The sequence below is a fragment of the Herpailurus yagouaroundi genome, unplaced genomic scaffold (genome assembly GCF_014898765.1).
Source record: "Herpailurus yagouaroundi ecotype Mexico unplaced genomic scaffold, PumYag 163, whole genome shotgun sequence".
Taxonomy (NCBI): domain Eukaryota; kingdom Metazoa; phylum Chordata; class Mammalia; order Carnivora; family Felidae; genus Herpailurus; species Herpailurus yagouaroundi.
This window is the reverse complement of record NW_024412404.1, coordinates 45,296,837-45,323,031: the sequence shown is the minus strand read 5'-3', so window position 1 is coordinate 45,323,031 and position 26,195 is coordinate 45,296,837. Positions and strand designations below refer to the sequence as shown.

At 40.2% G+C, this 26,195-nt stretch overlaps 1 protein-coding gene across 8 annotated transcripts in view; it reads left to right on the top strand.

Annotated features, from left to right (window-relative positions):
• Positions 1 to 26,195, top strand: part of SORCS1 (sortilin related VPS10 domain containing receptor 1) — a 495,821-nt gene that overhangs the window by 249,712 nt on the left and 219,914 nt on the right. For all 8 annotated transcript variants that reach the window (XM_040486379.1, XM_040486377.1, XM_040486376.1 and 5 more), the window contains exon 4: positions 16,239 to 16,397. In XM_040486379.1, the coding sequence (XP_040342313.1) occupies positions 16,239 to 16,397 (159 nt within the window). The remainder of the gene's footprint in view (positions 1 to 16,238; positions 16,398 to 26,195) is intronic.

Below are 26,195 nucleotides of genomic sequence, written 5' to 3'. Positions count from 1 at the left end.
CTTCTAATACATTTGACAGATGTTACAAATCTCCTTCATTTTGATTCAGAACGTGCTCTCTAGAGACTTTATTTAGTAAACCAAAGAAAGGAAATGTAAACATTTTTTTCTTTACACTAATAGTTCTCAGATTTACATAACAATTGCATTTTTATAGTATTATAACAGTTTTGCTAAGAAAATGCTGTGCTCCTTGCTTTGGCTCCCTTTAATAATCATCATGAACACCTACTCTGTGTAGTGGGCATTTTTAGCCCCATCTTGTAGCCATGGACATAAAGGATCAGACAGAAGAGGTGGTTTCCCACCTCTGCTAAGAAGCAGCCCACCTGGGACTCAAAGCTAAGTCTGTATTTTTGGTTCCTACATAGGAGTCTCAATTTAAATACCTGTTCGCTTGAACCATTAATTATTGATGAGTTAAGTGGCTAGGGACTTTTTGAGCACATGCACTTTATTTTAAGGAAAAAAAATTTAAAAAGAGCATATGAGTTGGGGGAAGTGAGGAATAGCTTCAGTATCTAATGTGCTCCCTGGCCTCACAATCTGTTGTTTGTTGTCCCATTTTGAACAGCAACAGTGATGCTATACTTCTCTTTTATTTTAGCTCTGAGTTTATGCTGTTTTCTTTTTCTTATATTAATGGCAAGGGCCAACAGAGGCCAGTTTTCAGTGTCAAGAAGTCAACAAAGGGTGAGGTGGGGTGTGGTAAACTGGAAACCATATGACCTCTCTCTGTAGGAGATGACAGCTCTAAAGCTCTTGTTGGTTATGGCCACTTGGGAGTAGGGTCTCTGTAAGTCTGGAAGTTATTAGAAAATAGGCTGATAAACATTATGCTTTAGGCTAACATTATCTAAATCAAATGGAAGTTGGGTGCTGGTCAGAGTCAGCTTGGGACCATGGAGTTTTAACCTCTGCATTACACTGTGCTACTTGCCAAGGGGGAAAAAAAAATCTCGCTGAAATGATTCTTTTTATCCTGATGGTTTCCTTTGTGGCAGTTCCACATTCTGTGGCTTGAGGAATGTGTTGAACATTGAAAAGGCACATGTGCTCACTTACATTGGCAAGTGTTAAATTGGGGAGACATATGTTTATTCTCCCCTCCTGTTGGATCCTTGAAGAGTGTTGGTTGTCAGATATAGCTATAATTTCCTAAGTGGTGTGCTTCTAAAAAGTCTTTTTTTCATAATCTGCAGTACTTAAAAATATGTCTGGAAATAACTATAAAGTATGATTGGAATCTCAGTGGATTGGAATCCTTGTAGTAATGCTTAAATGCCCAGTTTTAGGACTACTTTTAGTTGGTCTAAGATTGTCTGGATATGTTCCTGACAAACTTTTCTTAGATGAACCATTGCAATAACCTCTCAAGTGAGTTCCTTGACTCCACATTTTCGTTGCTCTTTTTTTAAAATTATATAATGTTTATTTATTTTTGAAAGAGGGAGAGAGAGAGAGTGTGTGAGTGGGGAAGGGGCAGGGAGAGAGACACACCCACATGGAACTCAAAGTGGGCTCCAGGCCTCACATTGCCAGCCCAGAGCCCTATGTGGGGCTCAAACTCATGAACCATGATATCATGACCTAAGCCGATGTCAGACATGTAACCAACTGAGCTAGCCAGGTGCCCCAATGTTTCCTTTTCTCTAAGTCAACCTCTTTATTACCTCCACGGTAAAGATTCTAAGTGAGCTATAGTCTTTCTGTTGTTCTGTATTGAATCTGTATGGATGACTCAGAATAAAGAGATTCTCTTGCCATTTAAGTTATAATCCCTTTCCACGGCTAATGAAACTATGGAACTTGGCTGTAGACTGCTTGACCTAGCTTCTGCCATCCTGAGGGACTGGCTATTTCCTGAACATATCATGTGTGTTCGCATTTCTCTGTCCTTGCATGCTGACTCCTCTGCCATGAGATCCTTCCCGCCCCTTCTATCAAATACCTACTCAGCCTTCAGAACCCCTTTTAGTGTCACATGTTCTGTGTCTCGTTCCCTCATTCCAAGAACAGGAGCACAGCTGCTTTCCTGTTCCCTCACGTTACTTTGTACATCCCAGGATCTATACACCTGTGTGTTTTCCCACTGAATTTTGTCTGTTGTTTCTGGATCAGAGCTGGGTTGTAGAAAATTGCAGTCTAGTAAGGCATTCAGTGTCTCACTCATCACTTCCTCCCCATTCTTAAGCCTAGTAGCTAGCACTTGGTAACTAAAACTACCTAAATAAATTAGAGAGAAGAAAAAGAAAGAAGGAGAAATAAATGGCTGAATGGTGAGCATCTGGCCACCCCACAAGGAGTGACAGTTTTCTCTCTCTCTCTCTCAAAAAAAAAACCCTCTATATTCCAAAAGTCATATTTTTTTCTATTCTTGCAATACCTAAAAAAGGATTCTAAGCATTTTAATTATTGAGAGTATTTTTTACATTTTTATTGAAATATCTTATAAATAAGATTATAATGTTCCATTTAGTGCCTCACTTATCATTTGAATGTAAATTGTACCAAAGAGGAAAAAATGCCGAATTTACATTTTCTCATATGTTTGAGACAAAGTTGGTTAATACTCAATCCCAGCTCATGCTCACTGGACAGAAAGTCTGCTTATTATGTGGGCTCATGTTTAGAATACAGTCCTGGGAATTGGGTCCTTAGCTATGAGCCATAGAAATGCCAAAAAATGCTCTGGCATTATCTTGGTGAAATCCTCATACCCTCCCTGCCTAATTTCACCCCCTTGAGGTTTGCTTCACTTTCTAGTTGAATATCTTAATTCGCATTTGTAAAGTGCTATATCATGCTTAAATGGAAACATCGTGTATGTATAAAATCTTCTTAAATAGTAGTTTAACAAATTTGAATCTCTTTGTGAGTGAACTATTTTTTAACATGTTATGATTTACGATAAATGGGTGACAAGAAAGGCTTGCCTGTGAATTGATGGCATAGTAAAAAATGGAGAAATAATGTTTTTCTGCAGCTTCTTTATTCAGGGAACGCAATTCCTGAAATATTGTGCAGTGTAGAGTTTCTAATCTCTTTGGAACTTGTCTTCAAACTTGAAATACTCACCTGGGATCACCCTTGTGTATGTGTATAGTATGTGCAGAATGATAGTACAGAGTGTTTTCCAGAAACTTAGATAAGGATAGGAAATATGTATAAGCACATTAGGCACTGTTACAAATAGATAATAAGGTAGGAATGGCAATTTATACAAATCAACAAGAAAAAGAGGCACGATCATGATTTAAAATGGAGAAATGGGGCGCTTGGGTGGCTCAGGTGGTTAAGCGTCCGACTCTTTCCATGGTCTTGCGGTTTCATGAGTTAGAGCCCCGCATCAGGCTCTGTGCTGACCCTGTAGAACCTGCTTGGGATTCCCTCTTGCTCTCTCTCTTTCTGCCCCTCCCCTGCTCGTGCTGTCTCTGTCTCTTTCAAAAATAAATAAACTTTAAAAGTATTTTTTAAATAATAAAATGGAAGAACAAATCCTAAGCTGGATTTCATTATTATTAAAAACTGCTTTGGGGAACATAGGTGGCTCAGTCGTTAAGTGTCTTTTTTTTTCCTTGTTGTTTCAAATTTTTATTTAAATTTCAGTTAACATGCAGTGAAATATTGGTTTCAGGAGTAGAATTCAGTGATTCATCACTTACATACAACACCCAGTGCTCATCATAAGTGACCTCCTAATACCCATCATCCATCTAGCCCATCCCCCGCCCCCTCCCTCCATCAACCTTAGGTTTGTTCACTGTCATTAAGAGTCTTTTATGGCTGTGTTTTGGTGTCGTATCTAAAAATTCATTGCCAAATCCAAGGTCACCAAGATTTTCTTCTATGTTATCTTCCAGAAGTTTTATAGTTGCATGTTTTACATTTAGATCTGTGATCTGTTTGAGTTATTCTTGTGAAAGTGTAAAGCCAGAGTCTGATTTCATTTGTTTGCATGTGGATGTCCAGTTGTTTTAGCTATCTTTTCTCCATTAAATTGTTTTGCTTTAAAATACTAATACTAATAAATAATAAATAATAAAGTGGAGAAAAAATATGAACCAGCAGTCTACCAAATGAGGATATTCAAATGTCTAAACACAAATGACAAAAGGAAGAGAGGGAGGAAGGAAAATTGACTATCATTAGTAATGTGTCTTGATGCAAAACATGCCTTTTTACCCAGTCAGCTTAGAAAACATTATAAAAAGAGAGAGAAAAATCTCGCGTTGGTAACAGGTACTTCCCAAGACATGCCAAGGAACTATGAATTAGGACTTTCTTTTTCTGAAAGACATTTGGTCATATGAATCAAAAGAAGTTACAGAATTCATGTCTTTGCTCCATAAATTCTACATTGAGGAAACGACTTGAGGGAGTAATAATTGATGTACAGAAATATTAATATACTTTGGTTCATAAAATTATGAACCAGTGAAGTTTGGGTACCTTCTAATAAGGGATACATTACGTAATGGCTTATCCATAGAATCAATTCTGTGTAGCCAATAAAAAATGATAACACGGAAGAATATTTAATAGCCTAGAAAATGTTTGCAGTGTAGTTTTAAAGTGAGGAAAGCAGGTTAAAAAAGTATCACGCGTACTCTCTCGCTTTATAAATCTCTTTTCTCTCTCTCTTTTTCTGTCTCGCCCCCTGTCCTTTCTTCTCCTCCCCCATTTGTATCTTTGTGTGTATCTATGTTTGCATAGAAACAAAGATTGGGAAAGCAGATATCAAAACATTAGTGATAATTATCTCTGCCTCATGATGATTGAGTGATTTTCTTTTCTTTCTCCTAAGTATGTTTTAGGGGAATTTTTCAAAATTTACTGTAATGCATACATGTTAATTCTTGCTCATATTTGAAAAAAAATTACTGTTTTAAAAAAAGATGAATAATAATAAAAAAAAAAACCAACATGTTCATACCATTGGCACATGCATATTTAGCACACACTAGACACCTGCCAAGTAGGTTAACAACCTGTACTCCTATCATCTTTGTCTTTATCCTTTTCTTCTGAATTGAAGGAATTAGGTCCAGGACCAGCTGTTTGTGAATTGAAGAGAGACCAGGTTTGAGGGGCTCCCCAGTAGCAAGACTGAGCTGCAACTTGATAGTTAAAAGTGTGGCATTTAGAGGAAAAGAACATGATTGGTGGGGATACTAACGAAGAACCCGTTAGTCTTGTCAGCTGTTCCACAGAGGCTGAAGCAAGTAGAGAGTGTCTGAGAACTGGGAGGTAGTCACTCACTATTTCACAGGTGAGGCTTTGCTTAGTGATCAATATATTTGGGTAAGATTTCCAGAAAAACATAAATTTGCTTTAAGACAGGTTTAGCTTGGGAAATTCGTTCCTAATTTAATAAATATATGTCATTGGGAGAATTATTTAGACTGAAGGTGGAAGAGAGGTTTCTATTATATTAGTAAGAGCCTGTCTGACAGTGGAAGGCTGGGGGTGAGTTAAGAAAAATGGTCTGACTTCAGAAAACTATTTCATGTTCAGCACAGAGCTCGGCACACTTCAGTAGTTCTAGAAAGCATTATTATATCATAGTAAAATGAATTAATTGAGATATATTTTCATGACCCCAAGTTTCAGAGAAAGGTAAGTAAAGAATATGTGGTGTAATTCTGTTAAGGAATGTGTGGGTCTACCCATGTGTTTGAAGATTTTTTTTTCTCTCATTAAATGTAGTAACTGTTTTTTTTTTTCTTTTGTTCGTTTTTAATTTGCTTGGTTACCTACTTTTGGAATAATGTTTTGAGGGTTTTAGATAAATCTTTGTCCCACTAGGTTGAATTGTAATTTATTGCCCAAACAATACATTTCTGGGTGTCAATAATAATATTTATGATGATACAACATGACTAAACCAGGACTGTCTAGGACAAAATCTGTCCAGGACATATGTTCACTCTCCCTGGGATCCATTCAGAGAAAGCCAAACTGGCTGTGAACTGTCGTATGGTCAAAGCAGCTCTGAAATCAAGATCAGCCAACTTTGTAAATGGTAGTGTCTTTATAGGTGTATTCAACTCATCATATATCTGAATCCCAGTCTAAAAGTACTTTGGTACAGTCACAAAAGAGAATTGCACTGTTATAATTGGATTGTATGGTAGCACCTTGATTAAAGAATCAGTCTAATTGTTAAGCGTGGTAACTTCTGAGCAATCGTGATGACAAGACTCGTAAATGATGTTGGCACAGAGCCATAAAAGATCATGTGGTTTGCAGAGGTTCTATGATGGCAAGATTTGTGTTCTTTTTGAACACTTTTTTAGAGTCCTTTTGTTCCTTTTGAATTGGGGTGCTGAGAAATACCACTGAAGTCAAGAGAGTTGACTTTGTGGTTATTAAAGTGTGGATTCCCTGTTGGTAGTATCTTGGAGCAGATGAGTGTTTTACAGAGTTGGCATAGTATCAGTAGGAATTGAGTTATGCGGCAGGATGCATATAAAATAAAAAACATAAAATAAAAATTTTGGATGGTTTTACACGGGCCTGCACCATGATAAAAATTGAAATTTCTGTATGTGTCTGAGACACATTTACCATTCATCCATTCACCCTCAGACACAAATGGTCTTGTGTTGTTTTTGTTAGTCCGAGGTTACCTAAAAGTCACTTGTTTTTTTAAGACCCAAGAGAACAGTAAGTATCTTGGTTTCAATTGCTAGGTTATATTGTAATTGGTATTGGTGCTTTTGTTGTCAACATAAAGAGACAAAGAGTATTTTGCTCCTAAAACTCATATTTTTTAAAAAAAATTAAAAAAAAAAACACCTCATTTTTTAAAAAGTATCGTATCCTTAATTAAATGATGAGACTGTAATACCTAGCTATGGGCTCCCTTAATAAATACTTAGTTATGCACACTCTAATGGACATTTAACAGATTTATCCTTCTGTAATTTAATCTGGATAATTTATACACTCTAAAAAATCCACAGCCTGGAATTCTGTGACCTTGGGTCTCTTGATGTCTCTGTGACTAACAATAAAATTCATTTGGTCTTCAATAAATATTCACCTTGAAGTGATACCAGATTAGGAATGTACTGCATTCAAAAAGTTTAAGGTAGCTGAAACCCAATGAAAAATCTGACAACTTCAAATCATCTGTATGTCAAATTTGCTCTGATCACAAGAAGACCTTAGTATTCATATTGAATATAACAATAATAACAAACTTTGAATCATATTCTCCTTTTAATTTTAAGTGACAAATTGTACAGAAAATAGTTGTCATCATGTATCTCCAAAATGGCTGCCACCAATTCTTGCCACGCTTTCCTCTGTATAAGTATTCTTCCTCCCTGAAGAGGTGGAGTTATTCCCCACCCCGCCTTTACATCTCGCCCAGAATTGGTGACTTGTTTATCCAATAGAACGTGGCAAAATGGATGTGCTGGGACTTCTGAAGCCAGGTCATAAGAAGCATTGCACCTTCCACTTGAATCTCTTGAATTACTTACTTTTGGGATACTCACACTTTGAGGAAGCTGGTCACCAATTAAGAAATCCAAGAATGATGAAAATTCAATGCTTTGTGAAGTTCAGACAAGATGGAGAGAATGCCCTTCCATGTAGAAAGAGAGAGATGCTAAGGCCAATTACACGGGTGAAGAAGCCATCTTGGAAGTAGAACCACTGGTTCCAGACTCACTGTTGACATCATGTGGCTTTGAAACCAACTACCTCGCTGAGCTCTTCTCGAATTCCTGACCCACAAAACCATGAGCAAAATAAATAGTTGTCTGAAGCCACAGTTTTGAGGTACTTTGTTAAACAGCAGTAAGTGGAACAGAGACCCTTTTCTCTTTAATATATTGTACCCGTTCTGCTATTTATGAGTATGCATTTTCAAGTGGAATTAGCCTGAGATACAGAAGGGCCTAGAAAATGCAGTCTTGGGGGGAAAAAAACCACATCATCTTAAAACACTGCACTGCTATACCACCTGCTCTGAAGGAAAGGAAGAAAGTAGGGAGGAAAAGCAGCAGATCGTGTAATTATCCCCACGGGCATGTCGATTAAGCATATTCACCATTTTCTCCCTCTCAAAAACAACTCGAAATGATCAGTGTCTGTCGTTAAATAATTGAAGACCTAAGGAAAAAAAAAATCACATGAAGCAGATCTCTGTGTTAACAGGAGGCACTTCTTCCTGGATGTTCCCTTTCTGCCCCATCTTCCTGGGAGCTCTGCAGTGATGCTGCAGGGGAGATTCTCACTTCACTAATCTGCAAATCCTGTTTGAGAGAAACCCCTGGTGGTCTGCACAGTCTTCTCAGGAAAGCTTTAATAGCCAAATGCATTAGCAGGGTCTCGTGTGGCTGAGACCTCATTAATCTTTCCCGATCCACCCTGGTATATTTGCCCATTTACCATGAAGCATTAATAGAAGTAAGTAAAACTGAAGCATGCTTGTCAGGATGATGGTACGGTAAAGCAAGGGATGAAGAATGTGGGCACATTCTGTTCACTCGTTTTTAGAATAGGTTCATTCGTATGGGCTCTTCTTTTCATTCTCTTGACTTTCAACTTGACATTTATTCAAACTCTAAAATCAGATGCACAACTTAGAGATTTAACCAAAAATGGTGTGTCCCTCACCTAAATCAATGTTAAAATATACCGATAGCTTCTCTTTCTTGCTCTCTCTTCCTCCCCACCTCTTCTCCTTTTATCGTTTCTGGTGGAATAAAGAGATTTCTTATCATTAAATGAACATCATTTCTTGTAAAGTTTCCCAGGAGCAAAGAAGATGAATGTCCGTTTCTCCCAGCATCGCTCCTCTGTCTGATAGCAGCTAACATTTTAAAATGATGTAACCTTTTGGCATTTATAGATCTTTGGGGATTTAAGAGAGAAGTTACTCTGGGACTTGTAATGACCATGGAAGTGTGTTCTGATTGAGTTTGAGTGGAGGCTATGGGATAATGCTGGAATTTTGAAGGAAGCTCAAATATTCTCAAGGTATTTAATCAGTCTCCATAGTGGCTGCAATACTAAAAATATCTCTCAAATTTGTCCATCATTCTCTTCCTTTAAAACCTTATTTTTTAAATGTTTTTATTTATTTTTGAGACAGAGAGAGATAGAGCATGAGCAGGGGAGGGGCAGAGAGAGAGGGAGACACAGAATCTGAAGCAGGCTCCAGGCTCTGAGCTGTCAGTACAGAGCCTGACACGGGGCTCGAACTCACGGAGTGTGAGATCATGACCTGAGCTGAAGTTGGACACTTTGATCCACCAGGTACCCCTAAAATCTTATTTTTTTAAGAACCAGATGATACAATGCTAACTGTTCATGAATATTCCATATTCCCTCCTTTCCCCTTTGTATGAAAATAGCTATTTCTCTGGCAAAATGATTTCTTTTTTTTTTTAATTTTTTTTTCAACGTTTATTTATTTTTGGGACAGAGAGAGACAGAGCATGAACGGGGGAGGGGCAGAGAGAGAGGGAGACACAGAATCGGAAACAGGCTCCAGGCTCTGAGCCATCAGCCCAGAGCCTGACGCGGGGCTCGAACTCACGGACCGCGAGATCGTGACCTGGCTGAAGTCGGACGCTTAACCGACTGCGCCACCCAGGTGCCCCAGGAAGTAATATTTTAATGGCTTAGTAGAATGTCTTGTACACAACAGATACTCAGTAAATGTAAACTTTTTTTATATAGTGTTACTACTCTCAACAAGAGAACAGGCTCATAAAAAGATTAAAGTGAGCTATGAGCTTTTCAGAGTGGCATAACTGATACATAGCAGAGATGAAACTCAAATCCATCTTTGGAGTCAGTCCCCTTGTTATTTCCTGTGATTATAATTTATGTTTATAGTTTGTTTTTCCTTCTTCTCGTGACATGAATGACCTTCACAACATGTACTCTCTTTCTTTGTTTTTTTCTGAGAAAGTACACACATTCACAGCAACATTGACTGGGGTCAGGTTTAGGATTTGATCATGACTCTTCACATGGAAAACAGATCTGTGGTTCACGATCCCTATGCTCAGCCCTGGAGATCAATCTGTCCGTGTACATGAACATATGTTTCCTTTGTAGGACGATTAGTTTCATCCACGGTAATGGAAGTAGATTCTTGCCATGAAATGGTGTTTTTTAGTTCGATATTCTCTAAGTTGACTCAAAGGAGAGAATTATGTTCAATAGTTCCAAGAGAAATAAAAATTCAATCGTAGGCTTTTTTTCTTGAATTGTCTTCCAAGGAGTGTAACCTATACGTTGTCATTCCCAGTGAACATCATTAATTTCCTGTGTACTCTACACGGTTGGGCAAAAGGAGCACAGTTTATTGTTATGTAATAATTAAGAACTGGAGTTTTCTGACAAGGCTAGTAATAGATGTATGAAGGACTGGAATTATAATATTCTATATACTTCTTGAAAATACTTTTTGCCCCTAAAAAGTCAAAGCCTTTGGGTCCGCATTAAGAACAATAAAATTGAGGGGTGCCTGTGTGGCTTAGCGGGTCAAGTGTCTGTTACTTGATTTCTGCACCAGTCATGACCTGGTGATTCTTGGGATTGAGCCCCCATGACAGGCTCTGTGCCGACAGAACAGAGCCTGCTTGGGATTCTCCCCCTTCCTCTCCCTCTGTCCATCCCCTGCATGTGCATGCTCTTTCTCTCTCCACCCCTGCTGTCTCAACATAAACAAACTTAAAATAAAAGTAAGGTCACAGAATAAACTGTTTAGAATATAATGCCACAGTTTCCCTGCAATTTCTTTGAATCAACTTTCAGGTCAGGAGTAAACGGTCTGTTGCCCAAATGTTCTCTTGGCCTCTTAGTATTTAATGACCGTACTTTGTGTTAATGAACATGGATTGTGCGTTAGAGGAGCTTCACTGAGTTTGGGAGAGGGGGGCAGTGGGTAGGAGTCGGATTGTATACTGAGTCCACCTTTCTACAGATTCTATCAGTGTATACTTATTTGAGCTTTTTTTTTTTTTTCTATTTAATCACTTCCCTCTCCTTTTCTTGCTGTTGTTTGTACTTCAGTGACTTCCTTTTCATGGGTCACTCTAGGATCCTGTATAGCTTTCCCTAACACTGTCCTCCAAACGGCAGCCACTTGGTAAGCACTTATTGTTGTCACTCTCCACTCATCTGGTAAGGATAAATGCTCAGCTCGCCTTGGGAAAAGGCAGCTTTTCCACCTATATTGATAGCACATCATTTACTTGCTCCGATTCAATTTTACCTAATTTGTTTTTAATATTGAAGCCAGAGGTTTGCAAATAGCCTCTTACAGTGTTTATAGACAGATTCTTGTTTCAATACAGTGGTTAGGTAACTGGAGTGCCCAGTCGCTATTATCAGTATTTTTTTTGTCATTGTCATTATCATTATGGAAAGTATTTGTTTTGCACCTGTGATACAGGCGTCTAAATCTCAGTTAAGCCTTAAGCAAAGCAAAAGAGATACCCCCAGCATATTACCTCTTCATGATTAGAGTCCATGAACGACAAGGAGTAGACAAATGAGCAAACAAATAGTGAACACCTAAAATAAATACTTTGTGCTTTAGGACCAGAGGAATGGTAGGAACAGGTGTATTCCTGGAGGTGGTGAAATTGCCCCTTATTAACTACCACTTTGTCTAAATGGGTAAATGATGGAATTCCAAGAACAACACATCTAGGAGAATCTGGAAAACTAAATAGTAGGGGGATGTCCTCAGTAGGCACTTGGAAGAATCAGAAGGCTGCCAGGCAGACTTTTGTAGAATTGCATCATGTAGCCATATGTTGAGTCTGAAGCAAATCAAAGAGAATAAAGATGTATTTAATTTCTGATGACACTGAGTTGTCAGAAGGACTAATACCAAAAAAAGAGAGAAGTGACATATTTTAAATCTATAAATTGTATTTTGTGTTCATTTGTCACCTCTAGGAAAAGCAAATAAAGTTTCTTCCTTCTCCCAAAGTGGATGATGAATGATTGCTTAGGGTTGGGTGGCGGGAGCCTGTGTCACTGTTATTGACTTTCTATGGAAAACAATTCATCTACAGATGCAGTCAGCGTGGTGTGCACACCCAGCAAGGCATACGTAAACTGGTTCTAATCATTCACGGGCTGATCTGAACAGAGAATAATTACTCTCCTGTTAAAGACAGGCTCTTCCCCTTGTCTCTACCGTCCTTACCTCCAAGTACAAGAGCAAGGATTTGTTTGAGAGGACTCAGACTCATAATGTCACTGGGGTCCATGGACTGCATTCAGCCAAAGTCAGGTGTGAAAAGAACCTACTCATTTACTCACTCATTTATTCATTCATTTGTTTATTTACAAAGATCTATGGACCTGCTATGGATCAAGCTTTATGCCAGCCAAACAGGGTCCTCTCTGGTTAGAGAACTGACTTGAGGAACTGTACAAAGTTTAGATTCATGCCTTTTACAAAGTCCTCCTAAAATTCCCTCATTATGATCCTATTCTAGAATGCAGAGGATTAAACATTAAAAGCCAAAAGGGGCCAGAGACCCAGCATAAACCAGCAAAACAGGGATCATTGAACATATTTAAGAAATATAATCTGTTGAGGCACCTGGGTGGCTCAGTCAGTTGAGCATCCAACTCTTGATTCCAGCTCAGATCATGGTCTCATGGTTCATGTTTGATCAGGTCATGATCTCATGGTTCATGGGTTTGAGCCCCACATCAGGCTCTGCCTGCACTGACTGAGTGGAGCCTAAGTGGGATTCTCTGTCTCCCTCTCTCTCTGCCCCTCCTCTACTCATATGTACAGGCATGTACTCTCTCTCCCTCTCAAAATAAATAAAGTTAAAAGAAGTGCAATCTGTTATTTTTTGAGTAGTATTAAGTAACTTGAAGGTATTATTTTGATAATATTTCCTAGGAGAACACCTTTTTGAGAAGATAGGACTTTATTTATAAATGCCATCATTTATGTCTAAAGATTGGATCACATTTATTTTTACATTGTTTCTTTTTCTCAAATAGGTTAAACATTTTTCTATTTAGATGTTGCTTAAATTCATTATTTACTTCTTAACTTATTTACTTGTAATAACCTTCAAAAGGACACCATAAACCTCAACCCATTTGAATAAATTACTAAAAAAATTGAATTTAATGACTGAAATAATAGGATTCTATGTATTCAGTTAACAGTAAATTGTCAAGTACTTATCGCTACTCAACCACTGCACTGATTGTAACCTAATTATGTTGAAGGCTATGATTAAGTAATTGAAATATTTTATACACAATGGTACATACTCGTGTGTGGATATGCATTTGTGTGTTTCTGCTTCAGTTAGAAATGAACATAGGCCATTATATGAAGTGGAAAAACCCACTACATCCATGATATTATATATAGATGCGAATAAAGAAGTAGAGGGAAGCACACACATGGTTTGACTTGTTCAAGGAATAGGGTCATGAGCAATTTATTTTTCTTTTATTTTAAATTCTTCTGGCAGCCTTACAAAGTTGTTTGTGCAATAAAAAATGGCTAAATAAAAATGGGTCCAGATTGACCTGTTTGTTTTGCCTGGATTTGAGCAGAGATTTGAGAGAGGAACCAATGGAAGGTTTGTGTCATACAGATACACCTATAAATCTTCCAGGGGAGAATTTCCTGACATCTTCCATCATTTCCAAAATGTCAGATTTTCAGATAGGGTTTCAGGTGAGGACTGGAGAGAGAAGCTGAGATTTGGGTCTATATACTTTTAGCATTCAGAATAAAAAACCAAAGGGGTCAGGAGTTTTCTTTATTTAATATTAAGTATCCTTGTGTTTGAAAATGCTTGTGTTATTCTATCTCCCCTCAGCCAGTATTATCTGGAATATCTCATATGGTCTCATGACTTACACCATTAGTGAGTCTCAAAAATATTTTAGATGACACATGAAAATCAGCTTGATTTGAGGATATTCTGTAGGCCTACTGTTTTTATTTTGGTGAAACAGTCTGCCAGGGGAAGCAGGTGGTGCAATCTGCTCTCATGGGAAGAAAGGAAAACATATTTTGGTTGACAGGGAAATAGAAAGTCAGAGGAGGAAAAAAAAAATCACCTTGCCTGAGACAATGGCCGCTCTACAGAATCGATCCTCTTCATACTATCATGGAAATTACTTTCTGGCAGTAGAGCCGAAAGGTTGTTATGTATTATTGTCGACTGTGGTTGGAGACACAAAGCAGTGCGATCATTTGATGACTTATTTGTTATTTGGAAAATGACAGCTTTTATGTGCCAATAAATATGAAATCACCTGCAAGTATTCTTGTGAATTTAGGAACCATCCGAATGTCCTTTCTTAGTGCATAAGGTAGAGTTTAATGAAGCCACGTGACTTGTACTTAGTCAATTACCTGGCGGTTCTGTCTCCGCCATCCAATGAGGGAACCATGTCTGTCCGCTTGGTGAGTGCAAGACAGAGAGGCCCATGTAACTTTGTCAGAATTTCTGGTTGGTGGACAGCGGCTTCCCCGGAACATGGAAGGAGGCAATTAGTCTCCAGTTTTAGGTGTGCTTTTCATCTTGTGCAGAGTGTGGCTGACGGCCACAGCATCCCGCTTACTCCACCACATCCCTTTTTCTCCTTCAACAAGGGCGGGTTGAAGGAATAGCAAGGAGCTTTAAATTCATCCTGGGTTACAGAAACACAATCCAGGCTGAGTGTGTCTGGCGTGCGGTGGTCATGTGCCATTGGCGGTGACAGGACACCACTTGCAAAGATGACGCTGACTATTCTGAGGTTTTAATATGATTGCCTCCGCACGCTTGAGAAAGCCCCACGTGTTTGATCTTTTATGACATGACTCTATTTTTTTTTCTTTTCCTTCCTCTCTCTTCTTTTCCTGGAACTGCTGCGTCCTCAGCTGGCAGTCTTTAAACCCTGGGCTGCAGTGATTTCTCTTCATATGACCACACATTAAGCATATCTTTCATGCTTCTCTGAACCAAACTCAGAAAGTGCCAATTAATAAGTTGATGGGGAACAAGTTAATGGGTAGCATTAAGGCCACCTGTCTGGAGGCATTAGGTGTGCACGTTGACTGAGTGAAAGGAGACCTGCAGAGAGTCGGGAATGAGGTACTTTATCACACATTCCTAGAGGCATAAAATGAGAGAATAAAAGTCCGTTTTCAGGGCAGCCCCTCCATCTTGTTGCTCTTGTGGATTGTTCACACTGCTCTGGCCAAGGTTAACCATCCTCACGAGAAAGGACAAAGCATCTGAAGCTGTGAGTGTTTATACATGTAAAGCATATTTCTTGGTCAGTAGGCTAAAGATTGAGAAGAACATCCGATACTTTTCCATGGCACTTCCATTCATATCTGCTCCAACTATTCTGGGCATCTTTCTATTGGACGTGACTGGTCTGAAAACTCTATTCATTCATTCATTCATTCATTCATGTATACATTCATTCATTTATCCATTTATTTATTCATCCATTCATTTGGAAAGTACTCACTGAGTTTATAAAATACGCTGGGCCTTACTCTAGCTGCTGGGAGTATACTTGTGGGGGAGAAAAAGAGAGGAATATCATAGATCCCTGTTCTCATTGAGTTGATGTACTAGTAGGGAGTATGTAGATGAGAAGCAAAATAAATCAGCAAATTATAAAATAGGTTTAAAGGTGATAAAATGTGGCCTTTATACAATTTCCAGAGGGGGATTTAGAAAGCTCAGCCTTTGAGTCAAGACTCAGAAAATCAGATTAAAGGTAGGAGGACACAGAATATTGTTGGTGTGAATAAGAGGGCTTATGATTAGAGGAAAAAAGGAATGGGCCCCATCCTCTTTCTCTTTCTTTCCACCTTAACCACAGCAGACCATGACAAGTCTTGAATGGAAAGTAGACAAGGCCCAGTAGGAAAGAGGGCTGAGGTTAGGGGAACAGTAGGGCATATTTCAGATTAAGGACATAACCTTGAGAAAATACAAGGAGACCCATAGAAGACAATAAAATGCACTTCATTCTTTCCTCTCCCTTCCAGCTTGTCTGCCTCTTTGATTTTTTAGTGAAAACAGTTTCATGGCATTGGTCCAGGAGAACAAAGCGACAGAGCCAATGTCCTTGTTTAGCCAAGCATTCTTTAGTCCTTCTTGCTGTCTTACTGAACTGTTAGCTCCTTTCTTTAGTTTTTGTAAGTTTGGAAACTTAACGTTTTGTTGTCTTCTTTCCCCAACAATTCTCGGCTGCAGATCATGTTACTCACAGACCCGGAGATTGAGAGCAGCTTACTGATCAGCTCAGATGAAGGGGCCACCTATCAGAAGTACCGGCTGAACTTTTACATTCAGAGCTTGCTTTTCCACCCCAAGCAAGAGGACTGGATTCTGGCATACAGCCAAGACCAAAAGGTGAGCATAATTACCTCATTTGAGACAACAGTGCCTGGTTTTCCAGGGAACGGACCAGGAGTTGATTGTCTCTACCTTTCTTCTCAGCAGTGACTTTTGTTCTGTGCAGTAGCCTGAACTCTGAACCAGGGGGTCGGGAGCAGCAAGGAGGATTTCAAGGTGTTTGCTTGAGCTGTGTAAATATCTGAAATAACATACAAGGGAAGAACCTGACACTAAGGAAGACATGGTGGAGAAGCAGTTATTAATAGACGCCATGGGCCATCAGGGGCTCCTACCCCCCATGGAATTTGAGACAGTGTTTTGTGCATGTGGAGATGTGAGCATTTTTCTGGATTAAGGGCCCAGAGCTTTTTTTCAGAGCCTTCTTGGGAAGGAAAACTCTAAAAAGGTGAAGAACACTATGATTTGCTAAAACAGTGAGAGACATAGCCAGAGGAGCAGTGATAATGTTCACAGAGGACATTATTCAGAACCAAGTCATTTCACGCTGACAAGACAACTCTGTCTTCTCTTGGTGGTTGTGCTGAAGGAGAGGTCTACTTTTTAAGAACATTGACTGAGGTTGTGCTAGTGTGTGTGTGTGTGTGTGTGTGTGTGTGTGTGTGTGTGTGTGTGAGAGAGAGATGTGTATATATTTTATGGGGTATATACTATATACTACACATACACTATAAAATATCTCTAGTCCCTGCTTTTAAGAAGCTTAAATTTTCAGGTAGAATATAAGGTGAGCAACAGCAGATACAATTAAAGAAACAAAGGATTTACAGGCAAATATGAGACTCTAGCTATAAAAGCCAATGAGAAAATAGGTGAAATATTGCAATGCTCTTTGTGAAGTGAATGATTCAGTGAAGTTATTCTGCAAAATCTTTTTATGGGAATCTTGTGCTAGAAATTACATATATTTAAAGAGATACCGAACTTCTGTGAGTGAGGAGGTTATTCTAGGGTTTGGTTTTTTTTTTTTCTGTCGAGCAGATGTAGATGTGCAGGGTTCTTCCTGAAGGCAGGGGAAGGGTAGATGCAACCTTCCAAGATCTCTACTGACTCGGGCATTTTGGAGGTGGCAAATTAAAATTCTTAGGATTGGAGTTTTATTCATGCTGCCCTTACTGCCAAACAAAATGCACATTGAGCCTAAAAATAGAAAAGATTTACAATTAGTATCTTCTTTTCCTCTTGAGCAGCCTGGCTACCCTTTCAGCAGAATGTAAAATTTCATTCCTGGAGTCAGGCCACAGTGCATCTGGTCCAAGATGGTGCAGTTACCAGAGGCAAGGCTGAGCAGCTCGGGACACAGAGAATTAGTCATTTAATCCACTGGGTTGACTGTATTTTATTTGACAGTTGGTTAATTTTCCCCCTGATGCCAGAGGCACAGTGAGGACCAGATTTACCTGGCTAAGTAGAAACTCTACAGTTGTGCTGGAAGAGATGCCCACACATGTAACCCTTCATGTTCCAGCACTTCAAACAGGGCCTCCCACAGCCACTGTGGCCAAGTGAACAACCCTGGAGGAGTGTGGACATCTGAGTTGTGGCCCCAACTCAGCCACAGTACTTGGTGAATGGTACTTGGTGTTGGTCTTTGCCTTAACACGTGTTTACACAAATAAGTATGCTTCCAGGTGCACTTCCAATGAGATGGACAAAAATACATTAGACTCCAGCTCTGTTGTAGACGCTCCTCATGGTGCAGTGTTGGTCTAAATCAGTTTATAAAGGAGCGTTCAGTCCATGCGGGGAGAGAAGATAAATGTACATGAGTTCACTAACAGCCTAAGAGAAGCCAAAAAGGCAGTACCCTCATTCACACATAACAGATACCCAGTTGAAGTAGCTGGATGGATTATATGAAATTGGCAGCCCAAAGTTCAGGAGATAGAGATCTTATGAAATGATTTCACCTTGACCTTAAAGAATATATGTCATATTTCTGTTTGGAGGACCACACTGTACACAAGAGGAATGTCCTAAGCAATAATATAAAGTTAGAAAAACGGTGTTCACAGGGTTGAGAATGCGTCCATTTGACCGAAACTGAAATTTAGTAAAGTTAATTCTGTATACATTTTTGGAATCTGATCTTGACTGCTTTTTGCTGTTTTGACTGCCTGACTCCTAGGCAAAATAAGTTTTGTTTTCATAATTAGGACCCTTTTGAAAAATTTGGCCGGTGTGATGGTGTCTTCAGAGGTATACACTACGAAGGTTATTCTGGTAGCAAAGTTAGGATGGACTGGGATAATATGAGGTCAAAAGCAAGAAGACCGGTTAGGATTATATGGCAGTAGTCCTGGTCTGGACCAAAAATACCTTCTGTGACCATGGACCAAATGAATTCTATCACTTTAGAGCTGGAAGGAGCCTTAACAGTCTTTGCTGGTATGTAGCTAACAAACCAAAACTATGAGAAGTTAATCAATTTCCCCCAAAGAGAAAAACCACTCATTGGTATCACGTGTCAAAGTTCAGTGAATGGAATAAAGGCTTACATGAAATTTGGTAGCATTCTCATCCTTGATTATGACATCTAGAGATTAGCAGTTAGGCAGAAAGATACCAACCTTACTGTTGAGCTCTCTGTTTCTCCTAGAGAGAGTGAAGGAGAAATCATCCTAGAAAAAAAAAATTGTAGATAGCCTTCTAAGATGAGTCGGGGATAGAGTACTCCATATCTTAGGGCTTAAGTCACAGAATGAGGAGTGGGGCATTTGCTGGGAGGCAAGTGGGCTGCAGCCATATGATGAGCCATTGGCCAATGAGGTTGGCTAGAAGTCAAGTGGAAAGGGTGTGTGGCCACTCAGGTGGGTCAGTGATATGAAAATAATAGCCAGCAAACACCCATGAATCATGGAGCTTTTAACACTGATGAGATGCTGCACTGAGCACCAAGGAGAGCCCTGTGCTCGTGTTGGCAGGCCAATGACTATATTTGCCCAGGAAAAGGGAACATTTCTTCTTTCATGTAAGGATTGCTCATCAGTTTTTCTGTGACAACTACTATTGCTACTGCGGCAGAACTCCCCGTGAAGATCTTAGTCTCATTGCTGGTCCTCGCGCTGGTGGATGCTTTTCTACGCCAGCCTATGGTGAACAGAATACTCAAGTAAAAGGTGCTGTCCCTTTGAAAGAATCTTCTTCAGGTGGCCACTCCTTGAGAACTCACCCGTGAACAGAGTCCTCCTCTCCCCCCTCTTCCTGGTCTCCTGCCCCCATTGTCTTCTCAGACGTGCCCTCCCTCTTTTGAATACATACTCTCCCTCTTTCGCCACCCTTATTTTCCCCTTACTTCCCTGCCTTTGCCTTTTCTCTCCTTCAGTACAGGAGACTTTTAAGGCCCTGAGGACAGAGTCTGGAGCCCTGGCTTGCAGGACACAGCCCATATGAGCTGCGGTGTTCTGCTCTGTCTGCATTTCATCTTGTGTGCCTCAGTACCGAGGGGAGGTTTTTTGATGTGCGCATTTTAAAGGACCCAAAGTGTTTTGTTGAGCCTGTTGTCCTTTCTGGCCCAAGAGAGAGTTTTACTGGCCACCAATTCCATAGGAAATCAGATTTATTTTCTTAAAAATAGCTTTTCATCACAGACAAATGTGTATGGACCAAGGCCCTCAGAATTCATAAAATCAGGCCTTCTGATGTTTCAGTCTTTTTTTTTTTTTTTCTGAGAGAAATCTGACTATGATACTCAATGTCTAGATGGTTGCTAAGAGGTGAAAGCTTTCTTGAATGAGCATGCAGCTTTCCAAACACCACAGGAATGACTGAAGCAGAAAGCAGTACCTTTTTTTCCCTTTAAGGTCCTGAAGTACCCTGGCTACTTAGGGAGCCCTGTCCGGAGGCCTAATGCAGTATAGACAAAGGAGTTAGCCTCCTTGGCTTCTACTGGGTCTTTGTGAAGGTGTGCCTTTGGAAAGCCCTGAAATCTCCAGAAATGTAAATATCATAGATACTATGGAAATTTTGTCAAATGGACAGAGGGATACTGGTCCCATAATGTCACACTACTAAGAATTATTACAAAATAGCAGTCTGTCACAATGGGCACAACAAAGAATGCATAGCATTTAGTACAGGACCACCAAGATCTTGCTCTCCTTTATTTATTTATTATCTTTTTTATTTCCGTAATTAAGCAGTCCGCAAAGCAAACATTCTGTACATTTGATTGTTTGTTTGTTTCTTTGCATTTGAAAATGGAGCCGGCACCGGAAAGCAGAGAGAGTTCTTCACTTCCTTGCTAGTTTCCCCTCACTTGCTTGCCTCAGTGCAGGAAACCACCCAAGGAAGGCTTAGCAGCAGGCTGAGTCTGCCAGATTACATCTTTATTTTAATTTGGCAATAAACTAGTGTACAAACTGTGCTGTAAAACATTGCCTCCAACGGCATCTCTCAGTCTGTCTTAAACACCTCACTAAACATGATGTGTTGGGAAACATTTGAAATGAGAGAAAACAAAACGCAGATGTGACTGAAAGAGAAAAAAAAAGAAGAAGAAAATTATAGGAATGTGCATATACCTCAGCTTTGCAGACCACCGTGGCACTGGGCCCCCGGCCTCTCCATTAGGGGTTGCACTGGGGGACAATTTTTAAAGGGGGGGGGGTCTGCAGTGTTGGGAAAGCAACATGACCACTTGGGGCTCAGGCCAGTGAGCAGCTCTAGAGGAAAGGCCCCCTCACTTGCTTGCTCCACTTAACCCCCTGGCAAAGATCTACAGGGGGGCCTGCTGGCTCTGACCCTTTTTCTCTGGTCCCAGGAGGTGTACTTCCTCTTGCCGCCCTTATGGATATCCAAGTTCATTGAGACCATGAACGACAAGCAAGAAACTGTACCGAACAAAGCGGCTGGGTCTGGGCTGTGAGGTGGAGAGCAGGTGTTCATGTAGACATTTAGAGGGGTGGGGTGGGGAGGTGTTGGGAGGCTCCACCCTGTTGTTCTTGCAGCCTTGGGTGGCTCGTCCAGTGTCACGAGACCTTCATATTTTCTCAAGAGAAAGAATCTTGGTCTATTAGATATGGTATTTTCATACTTTTAAGTATTTACAACTAACTCAAATTTTAAAAAAATAATGTTATTTATTTTTGAGAGAGAGAGAGAGAGAGATAAAGCATGAGCACGTGTATGGGTGGGGTGCAGAGAGAGAGGGAGACACAGAATCTGAAGCAAGCTCCAGGCTCCAGACTGTTAGCACAGAGCCTGACATGGGGCTTGAACTCATGAACCGTGAGATCATGACCTGAGCTGAAGTCGGACACTTGACTGAATGAACCATTCAGGCGCCCCAACAAGCCCAAAAACTTAAAACAGAAAATGGTGAGGGGAGAATAAATCTCATCTTGCTGCCTTGCATTAGTCCCCAAATCACTTTTCTTTCCCTTCTGTCTTTCCCATCAGCTTTCTTTTTCTCCTGTTCATGGATCTCCCTGTCAGTTTTATTTCAGACGTTAAATTGTTTTGTGATTTTTTTTATAAGTTTTATTTATTTATTTTGAGAGAGAGAAAGAGCATGGGAGGACAGAGAGTGAGGGGGAGAGAGAGAGAATCCCAAGCAGGCTCTGCACTGTCAGCTCAAAGCCCAGTGCAGGGCTTGATCTCACAAACTGTGAGCCAAAGTCAAAAGTCATCCACTTAACCGCCTGAGCCACTCAGGTGCCCCTGTGTTGTGAATTTTTAAAAAAATGCTTCCAAATTGGGTGATCAATTCTGTGGCGGTAAGACAGAACCTTCAGGACAGTTTGGTGGGCTACCCTTCATTTTGTGGCAGTTCTAGAATACTCACCAGTTTATATTGTTTCATTTATTCTGGAGCTTGATGATTCAGCATTCCAAGTAATATCACGTGAGAGCCTTCTCGACTCCTCTGTATTCCAAAGAATCACAGTTTATGAAAGAAGCAAGAAATCCTAAGGGTTGCATGTTACCTCACCTTCAATATTTTGGTATTTATGGGTATGTATGAGATATACACAAAACCGAATCATAGCTCTGAAGGGAGCGAACATGTTTTGATAAGGAGGCTCTTTTCACACATAATTGAAACCCTAAATATTAACAGTCGGCATTCTCTGCATGAGTGAAGACTAACTTTGAGCTAAAATGATATATTGATAGAAAAGGAAAATTATACTGCCAATGTGTTCAATAGCATACAATAGAATTTTAATAACCTGTATAAAAGTAAATAAAAAAATACTCCTTTTAGTTTCATATCCATTCCTAAAAACCAAAAAAAAAAAAAAAGCAACAACAACAAAACAAACAACAAAACACCTCCCTCCCTCCATTCCTTTTTAATCTTTCCTACATCCTAACAGAAAGCCATTGCTGATCTTGGTTGTTCTGGATTTTGGCAAACTGTGACTGCTTGAAAAAGGAATAAAGGTCAGCATTTTCCAAAACTCAGTCGTAGTGCTTTCTCGCCAGTAGGAGACAATACAGCAAGCCAGATAAGATCATGAGCTCTCTACTCTGTCAGGTCCTACCAATGGCGGGGTGACCTTTGGCAGGTCACCATATGGGTTCTACAACTGTAAAGTAGAAGTACCAATAAGAGAATGTGCCTCACGGGACCGTGTGAGGATGCTGATATAACGTGTGTAAAACCCTTACCACAGAGCCTGGTGAAGAATAAGCATCATAGAACTGCCAGCCAGTGTATGATTCAGAGGCCTGAGAGCGAGCCGACCTGGTGTGGTGTCGCTGGATTTAGACACGGGGCTGCCTTAGCAGCAGTTCCGTGTCTCCCCAGTACCTGAAGTCGTAGACATTTAGGTCAATGTCAGATGCCCCCTTAGCATTCAATCGCTGAAAGGTATCATGGAACCAGAATGAATGGAGCAAGGAAGAACCGATGCGCAGTACTCAGAAAGCATTGATTATAATAACAGTAAACCATTAAGTATTAAAGCATTTGTCTTCACAGTAACTCTGTTTGTTTTTTAATAGACCTGGTAGCCCCTAAATGTCAAAAGGGCAAGATTGTAATAAATGATAAATAGATCCTTGAAACTCAGCTCCCCGGGGATAGTCAAATAATTTCTGCACAAGTGCACTTAGCAAATGCATAGCTACATAATGCCATCCTGTTTCTCCAAGGCATGACAGTAAGTAAAAAGGCACTCAGTTATGTATATGAAATATGTTGAGCATTATAGTCCTTGCTGATTTGGTAGGATTTCCATGTGCTTGAAATTTTCCAATGTCAGAGCTGATTTCTATTCTCATGAATATGTAAATAATGTAAGTATCCAACTACAAAACTGGCAATTAGAGTGGAAACCAGGGAGCTTGCTAAATGTCATCCCCAGTGCTTGTTTATAAAACAAATTCTCTAGCTGAAATGCCATAATATGTAAACAAGGGAGGCCTCTGTTCACCTTAGATGCCTTGTTTAACTAGGTGATATCGTCATTTTTCACTTGCGACCTGGAACACTTTGAGCTACCTGTTCCTAACCATTTGAATGGAAGGGGCTGCAAGAAGGAAAACTGGGACATATCGAAAGGAGGTGCTAGGATTAAGGTTTGGACAGGCACAGTTATGCTATCTGGTAGCTATTTAAGCTTTGAAATAAGGTCAACATTTTTCCTTGTGCCGCTTTTTAGCCAGCTCTTTTGATCTGTTCTGTCCACCAGTACTTGTCTGAATGGAGTTTGTCACCTCCTTAAACCAAGTCCCAGTCTGGAAAAGTTTGGAGGACATTAGACTGCTTAAGAGAACCTGGATTTGTTTCCTTACAGAGCTCATTTGTAAGATGCCCAGAAAGCCCTGCCTCTCAGGGGCGCCCTTTAGAAATCTTATAATACTAGGATTATCTACATTCTTCCATGTCAAGAGTGGTTGCAAGCAGTGATGTTGCCAAGAAGGGCAGGGCTTTGGGGAGGAGGAAGGCTTGGCCTTGTGAGTAGACACATTTTGTGAATTTATGACTATGATTTTCATATTTTAAAAAAAATGTGATCTTGGCCAACCTTTTACCATGATATTGTAAGTACGTATTACAAATGGCACAGTCATTGTTCCCAGGGACTCAGAGGCCAAGATCACATAGCTGGCAAGAAGAAGAAAAACCGGAAGTTACACACCCTCCTAAAATTGCCAGGTTCCTAAAATCAAATGAAAAGGCACCGATACAGACCTTCAAGACTCTCATTCTCCCCACTTACTTAACTCCAATGCCTGCCTGGCCGACGCAACTACAGGCATGTCGAGAAAATATCCCAGAACAAGAAGACTTGTGATTCAAAGCCAAATAGCTTCTGTTGCCCTAGGAGAGACCATGATAAAAAAATATTCAGCCTCAGAGGCTGGGAACTTGGAATTCTTATCTAAGACCCTTCCTTGCTTCCAGAAAGTCTGGAAGAAAAAGACAGTCACATCTGCCTCTCCCTGTCATTCCTGCCTTCCTCAGGGTCTGTGGATACTGAAGCTTGATGGCAATAATCCGTAGCAGAAAGAGGAGCGAGACAGAACTAGCAGTGACCATTCATTCATCCTGTAGCAAGCCTTCTGCAGGGTTTTTCACACCAACTGCTCAACTTTATTCTTGCAGCAAGCATTAGTGATGTTATTATGCTCATTTAGCATTTGGGGACTCTATGGGTCTAAGGAGTTAAGAAAATTTCCTAAGATGGCCTGTCAAGCAATTGCTAGAATCAGAGTATAGTCGTTGTTTGAATGTCTTCACGCTCTGTCCTCATGGCATTAAAAAATCCAAACCCCCCCCAAAAAAATGTTTGCCTCCCTGGAAAAGCCATTATGGTTTTTAAATTTTCTTTAATTGCCATTTCTCTCCCCCTGTTTTTATGTAATTGTCTCTTCTCTGTCCGACCTACCACATATCCCTCTGACAGATACTGCGGTGCCCATATCAGAAGCTGATTTCACAGCAGAGGGAGGACTGTTGTTTGAAGATCACGCAGGAGAGGAAGCGAGGGGTGGTGGGACCTGTGAGCCTCACTGGTTCCTAGGCACCCACACCCCTTGTGACAGAGAGGAGTCTGCTTGTAAAATTTCCCCCTGCCCAGGCCAAGTGATGGGGCTTTCAGAAGTGACCCACTCGATGGGGACGCCTGGGTGGCTCAATCGGTTAAGTGTCTAACTCCTGATCTTGGCTCCGGTCATGATCTCAGGGTTTATGAGTCCACACTGGGCTTCACGGACTTTGTCCTGACAGCACAGAGCCTGCTTGGGACTCTGTCTCTCCCTCTCTCTGCCCCTCTCCTCTTGCTCTCTCTCTGTTCTCTCTCAAAATAAATTAATGAACTTAAAAAAAAAAAAAAAAAGAAGAAGTGACCCACTCTAATGTTCTACTTCTGGTCAGATGTTTTTCTTTTTAAATGTTGTTTTGTTTGTTTATATTTTTTAATGGCCTCCCCTTCCCTCCTTCTCATACCCAGGGGCCCTGTCTAATCCAGGCACTCACTGGTCCCCCGCCCTGGTGCAGCACCTTCCAGCTGGCCTGTCTCCCCCATTCCATCTTCACGGTCCTAATGCATTGGTCTTACAGAGACACAGCTCCAATTACGTTCCAAGTGACAATTTTCTCCTGCTTATTTTTATGTTTCACAACTTCTGAGCTTTATCATCTGTGCATTTAAAGAATGGTATGATCGTATGGCTATGGAGGGCTACTCCTTTTATCATCAGTTGCCTTGATATTATGGGATTTGTCACATAGATTGTATTTCAGCATCTAATTATTTTATTTATCTTATATTTATTTCTCCATCTATATTATATCATCTTTAAGGCCAAGATTCCATATTATACACACACACACACACACAC